Source organism: Terrapene carolina, unplaced genomic scaffold (genome assembly GCF_002925995.2).
Source record: "Terrapene carolina triunguis isolate 2854851 unplaced genomic scaffold, T_m_triunguis-2.0 Scaffold423, whole genome shotgun sequence".
NCBI lineage: Eukaryota > Metazoa > Chordata > Testudines > Emydidae > Terrapene > Terrapene triunguis.
Genome location: NW_020664774.1, coordinates 763,161 through 769,407, shown reverse-complemented (window position 1 = coordinate 769,407; position 6,247 = coordinate 763,161). Strand labels below are relative to the sequence as shown.

At 52.2% G+C, this 6,247-nt stretch overlaps 2 protein-coding genes across 2 annotated transcripts in view; both read left to right on the top strand.

Moving 5' to 3' along the window:
• Positions 1-2,016, top strand: part of LOC112115269 (serine protease 27-like) — an 8,374-nt gene extending 6,358 nt beyond the window's left edge. Inside the window, exons 5-6 of the mRNA XM_024212303.2 lie at positions 924-1,093; positions 1,708-2,016. Coding sequence (XP_024068071.2) covers positions 924-1,093; positions 1,708-2,016 — 479 coding nt within the window. The remainder of the gene's footprint in view (positions 1-923; positions 1,094-1,707) is intronic.
• A 3,687-nt stretch (positions 2,017-5,703) lies between these two features.
• MFAP4 (microfibril associated protein 4) overlaps positions 5,704-6,247 on the top strand; it is a 5,972-nt gene continuing 5,428 nt past the window's right edge. The window contains exon 1 of the mRNA XM_026658283.2: positions 5,704-5,942. Within this exon, the coding sequence (XP_026514068.1) occupies positions 5,739-5,942 (204 nt within the window). The 5' untranslated portion in view covers positions 5,704-5,738. The remainder of the gene's footprint in view (positions 5,943-6,247) is intronic.

Below are 6,247 nucleotides of genomic sequence, written 5' to 3'. Positions count from 1 at the left end.
AAAGAAAGAAAGAAAGAAAGGGAATGGATGAGAAAGAAAGAAAGAAAAGGAATGGATGAGAAAGAAAGAAAGAAAGAAAGAAAGAAAGAAAGAAAGAGGGAATGGATAAGAAAGAAAGAAAGAAAGAAAGAAAGGGAATGGGAAAGAAAGAAAGAAAGAGAAAGAAAGAAAGAAAGAAAAAGGGAATGGATGAGAAAGAAAGAAAGAAAGAAAGAAAGAAAAAGGGAATGGATGAGAAAGAAAGAAAGAGGGAATGGATAAGAAAGAAAGAAAGAAAGAAAGAAAGAAATGAAATGAAATAAAAAGAGCAAGTCTGACCCCTAGTGTTAAAGGAGGGGACAAAGAGTGAATTGATGCATTAAAACAAAAGCAAAGGAAGGACGAGGCCTAACGTTAAGGGGTGGGACGCACCGAGAGAAGGACAGAGTGTAAAAATGAAAGAAGGAGCCCTCGAGTTAAAGACAGGGGGCATGGCAGAGAAAGAGAGAATGAGACAATGAATGAAAGAGTGAAAAAAGCCTTGGACTTAACGGGAGGGCAGCGAGAGAACAAAAGCATGAGAACCCTGTGGTTGCAGGAGGGATAGAGAGAGAAGGGAAGAACAGGGAAATGAAGGAAAGAAAGAAATGAACTGTAGAGTAGGAAGAAAGGGAATGGGGGAACAGGGGAAAAAGAAAGAAAAAGGGAATGGATAAGAAAGAAAGAACTCCTGCGTTAGAGGGGGCTCAGAAAGATCAAATGAGGAAATGAATGGAAGGACGCGTGGCAGAGCCTTGGGTTTAATGGGCGGGCCGCGGGAGAAGGAACGCCGGAGCAGACAGCGGCAGAACGGCAGGGCGCTCTGGGAAGGGTAGTTCAGTGCTGCCCCCCAGGGGCCAGGCTGAGCCCAGCGCCTCACCACCAGCTCTTGCTGCCCCTTGCAGTGGACCTGCCCTCCCCGCAGACCCTGCAGAAGCTGCAAGTCCCCATCATCGACTCCAAGACGTGCAGGAACCTGTACCTCACCAACATGCAGAACAGGCCGCCCAACAGGAATATCCAGGATGACATGATCTGTGCCGGTTACGCCGAGGGCATGAGGGATGCCTGCAATGTGAGAGCCCCCAGCCAGAGAACCCAGGAGTCCTGGCTCCCAGCCCCTCCCCATCTCCGCAACTCCCTAGACCCCACTCCCCTCCCAGAGCCGGGGATAGAACCCAGGAGTCCTGGCTCCCAGCCCCCCCTGCTCTAACCACCAGACCCCACTCCCCTCCCAGAGCCAGGGAGAGAACCCAGAAGTCCTGGCTGTCAGCCCAGGGAGCAGGCTGAGGGAATGGGGGGGTGTATAGGCCCAGGGTCCCATCACAGAGCAGGTCACAGCTACTAGACAGGGCCTGGGTTCTGTGCAAGCAATCCCTTTGCAGCATCACAGGGCAACTGTTATCCACCTGCCAAGCCCCACCCCAGAGGTGGCTGCATTTTAGTACTAGGCCAGCCATCCCTTTGTAGCACTGCTGTGTGTATCCAGTTGCCCCACCCCAGAGGTGGCTGCATTTCAGAGCTGCCACCTGCAGAGACCCTCCTGACTGAGATTGGGGCCCCGTTGTGCCAGGCACTGCACAGACCCCGACCGAGATCAGGGCCCCATTGTGATTAAGGAAGTCTGTGGCATAGCTCAGAATAGACCCCAAACCCCTGCACTAACCCTTCTCTCTCTCGGCTCCTTAGGGTGACTCTGGTGGCCCTATGGCGTGCATTGTGGGTGATGTCTGGGTGCTGGCCGGAATTGTCAGCTGGGGCGAAGGTTGCGCCATCAAAAACCGCCCTGGAGTGTACAGTCGCCTCACCTCCTACCAAAGCTGGATCCGGGAATATATCCCCAATCTGGAGTTCGTCAAGGAGCCCAAAGGCCGGGAATCCCGTGCTGTGGCAGACATCAAGGGGCAAAAGCACCCTGGTGCTGGCTGGCCCAGCCAGGCTGCCTCTGTCGTTGCCAGCACCCTGCTGCTCTTGGCCTGCCTGCTGCATCTGATTTAAAACCAAGGCGGGTGGACAGAGAAAAAGAGAGAATTCCCCCACTCTTCTGTCAAGCTAGAAGGAAAAGGAAGAAGGAATCTATATCTCTGGTCCAGTCTCCACAGTGTTGGCTACCTAAAGGCCCTGGGTTTTAGCATTTGGGAAAATATTTTAAACATTTAAAAACTAAGGAAATTCCCAGACAAAAAACTTTGTGAAACACTATAAACGTGTGTACATTCCTCTGCAACTACAGCAAGGGTGCCGTAGTCACGAGGGGGTCAACCAGTTGTTCTAGGTCTCTATCTTCATGTATATATTTAGGACTAGGGAGTTTAAGATGGAACAAAACAACTTTTGCTGATCATTTCATAAATGCATGGGGCCCGGCAATCAGCATCTGTTTTTGCAAGGCGGGTGAGATAACTTGGGAGGAGTCACGGAGGTTTTGGCTGAGGGTGAAGCTAATCAAAAATGTTTTGAATGTTGCTAATTTGACAACAACATGTCAACATTTCAGATTTTGACCAGGAAACGATTGATAAGTATTAATGCCATCGGACAAGGCCCAGGGAAGACCTCATCTGGACTCCTGTGCTCAGTTCTGGGCACCCGAGTTAAAGAAAGTGGGACTCAGAGTTGGATAGGTGCAGAAAAGGTCTTCTAAGACGATCAGGGGATTGGGAAGCCGATCTTCTGAGAAGAGACTCAGAGAGACTGGCTTTTTTCACCTAAAAAAACAAAGACTGAGAGGGGAACTGAGTTTGTAAATGTAGAAAATTTGAAAATTGCAAATGTTGAAAATTTGAAAGTTGCAAATTTAGATGAGGAAAATAATAGGAAAAATACTGACATAACTAAATAAAAATGTTTTCAATTCTCCTCTTCCACCACCACCGTCTTTTGACCAGCCACCTGGGTTACAAACCATAAGAATAAGCATTTTGTTTCCTGTTATGGCCAATTTGAAGTGGAAGTCTCTTTCCCTTGGTTGAATGACCCCCTATATAAATTTGAGAGGATATTTGTTGGATTATATTTACAATGGATTAATTGATGGCATTTCTCACATGAACTAGATCTAAAAATCATAAAACACAGATATTTAAGTACTGAGATAATCTGTGTAGCTTTATGGTGTTTCCACTGCAAACTGTGAATGAGCTAGAGCTCAGATGTTTTGATATAAAGGAGTCGTCTGGTAGCTGGACACAACATTGATGGATAAATAGAGGTGTGTTGATAAACATGCCAGAATTACGGGTATTTGTGGAAATGGTTTGAGTTTCCCAGTATTTCAAACATTTAACTTTATTGTGATTTTAAATATTTCAGGCTTTGCAGATGTTTTGTAAGTGAATTGGTTACGGCTTTAACAAAGTTTTTTGTCTGGGAATTTCCTTAGTTTTTGTAATCTACAAAAACTTGATGTCGTTGGTTATTATTTTTCTTCTGATCGAGCGTCAATTTCGCTATCAGAGATGCAGTAGCTTGTTTCACTCACACACAAGATAATGCAGCATTCCGATATATTGCCACTGGAGCGTATGACTTCTTTGGTCCAGAGATGGTTAGCAGATGGAGGTTGCAAACTCCACCGGCTGTGCCAGTGGGGAAACATAACCTTCTCAACCGCTGTTAATAGACTCCTTCGACCTAGCTGCTTAGACAGGGCATAGTGACTCTGCCGGCAGAATTTCTGGGACCCTTGGGCCAGAGAGATTAGTCTCAGGGAGTTTGAATTCTTAAATGAAGTTTATAAACTCTGCGTCCTTGGGTTGACGTTCTCAGAAGGTTCCAAACGTGGCAGGCGATAACGGGGACAAATGAGTCTCCCCTCTGTGAGTGCCGATCCAGATCCTTCTCACCACTTGTTTAACGAAGGCCCAGATCCTCCAGGGAGCTGAATTTCACTGGGAGCTAGGCACCTAGATACCTTTTCAGGATCTGGGCCGAGGAGTCTGAACTGAACACCAGAGAAGCCAATGGCTCCTTACCGTTGATTGGGTCTCCAGCTCCACTAAGGGGTGGACAACGGAATTGTCTCAGTTTGCAGCAAGGGTTGGATGTCAGGAAAAACTTTCCAGATCTAAGGCTAGTTCAGGGCCAGGACGGGCTCCCTGGGGAGGTGGTGGAGGCCCCATCGCTGCAGGTTTTTAAGAACAGGTTGGGCAAACACCTCTCAGGGAGGCTCTAGGTTGACTTGGCCCTGCCTCAGCGTGGTGGGACTGAACGAGACGACCTCTTGCGACCCCCGTCCCACCCGCTGCTTCCAAGATAGGCACCTCCAGCCAAGTGAATTGTTCGTAGAGAGGAGCTGGGTTGTTTCTCCACCCTGGGAGCCCACCTCCGAGCCACCAGCCGCGGCTCGCAGGCCTTTTATGTTGTTTAATGCGTCCAACGTGCATTCTGGCTACGCTCAGGCCTGGATTCTTCTTTCTAAGCCAATAAACTCCTTCCAATCCAAATGCAGCCTCTTGGAGCTAATACGTGAGGGAAATAAAGTGCAGCTGGGAGGCCTCTGTTCCAGACATTCGGGAGAAGCGGGGGGGGGCGGGATTCCTGCTTTGTTTTTTGGGGGCTGCCCTTAAAACTGGTCCAATTTGCACAGTAGCTGCAACTCAGAGCAAGCTGAGACGGGCCATGCAACGCAGCCTAGGTGGGGTATCTCCGTTGGGGAGCAGACGGGCCGGGGACGATCCTGCCCCGGGCGGGGATGGGGGCTAGGGGAGGTGGGCCCTGGTGGGGCATCTTTATGGCAGCTGGGGGACAAGCTGAAGGCCTCGTTCTAGAGCTGGCCTGATGTTCCCTTCCTGGAGAAGGGAATTCAGAATCCCCTGGGTGCCGGCCAGTTCCCTGCTGCTGATCCAGGTGGGGGATGCAAAGCAGAACACGTGCAGCTGTGCACATCTGGATGTGAGCCACAGACATGTCTCCCCCCGCTCTCCCTGCAAGGCCCGGAGGTGCTGGAGGGGAGGCAAAGGGGCGGGAGTGGGCTGGTTCAGACAGGACCCCGCTGGGTTACTTCCAGCCCTGGGTGAGCTTGCGGCTCCAGCCAGATGCTGCCTGCTCCCACGGTTGAGCTGAAGGCTATATTAAAACCAGAGGAAGTTTAACCCTATAGAGCCTAGGCTTAGGATCCTCTCTTGACCAATAGAACCCAGGAGTCCTGGCTCCCAGCCACCCTCTGCTCTAATCCTTGAGACCCCACTCCCCTCCCAAAGCTGAGAGAGAACCCAGTAGTCCTGGCTCCCAGCCTCCCCCGATCTAACCACTACATCCACTCCTCTCCCAGAGCTGGGGATAGAACCCAGGAGTCCTGGCTCCCAGCCACCCCCTGCTCTGACCCACTAGCCCCCACTCCCTCCCAGAGCTGGGGAGAGAACCCAGGAGTCCTGGCTCCCACACACACCCCCGATCTAACCACTAGCCCCCACTTCCCTCCGAGAGCCGGGGAGAGAACCCAGGAGCCCTGGCTCCCAGCCCCCCCTGCTCTAACCCACTAGCCCCCACTCCCCTCCCCCAGAGCCAGGGAGAGAACCCAGGAGTTCTGAGCCCCAGCTGACCCTCGCAGTCCCCAGAAGGCGCCTCTGTCTCCGCCCCCCATCACCGCTGGCCCAGGCCCATTCACACGTGAGCCTGTGAACGGTGAACAATATGTTCACGCCAAGCCGCCCGGAGGGCGTGGGTGTCCTTAGCTCAGGCCACGGCTGTGATTCCCCCCCCCTTTCATTTCCTGCCAGATGTTGTGTTTATACGCAGCCCGTGTGCCACGATTTCGAGCCTGTAAGCTGATCCCCTGCCTTTGGGGGTGTCTGGGGGGCGGGCAGCCGAGCGGAAAACACGGGAAGACGGGAGCAGAGCTAGCTGTGATCCAGGTCAGCTCCGGCCAGACAAGTCAGGGGCTGCAGGCTGGGAGGCGACGGGCAGCACACGGCACCATGGAGGTAACTGGCACCTGGGGCGCTGGGGGGGGGGGGGGGGGGGTTGGAAAGTAGGGGGCCGACGGCGCTAAGTGAGAACAGAGGCAGGCCCCTCCGGGTGTGGGATCGCACAAGCGCTCTGCCTCGGCAGATGGGTCTGTCTCGGCTCCGCCTGGTAGCAACGGCTAGAAACGCTCCTTGTCTGGCCAAGCATCTCCTACAGGGCTAGCTAGTGATCCCCTGACCCACCACCCCCGCTTCTCGTCCTTTCTGTCTAGCCATCCCCACGCATACCCCTGTCTGTCCACCTACCTATCCCATAACCCCCT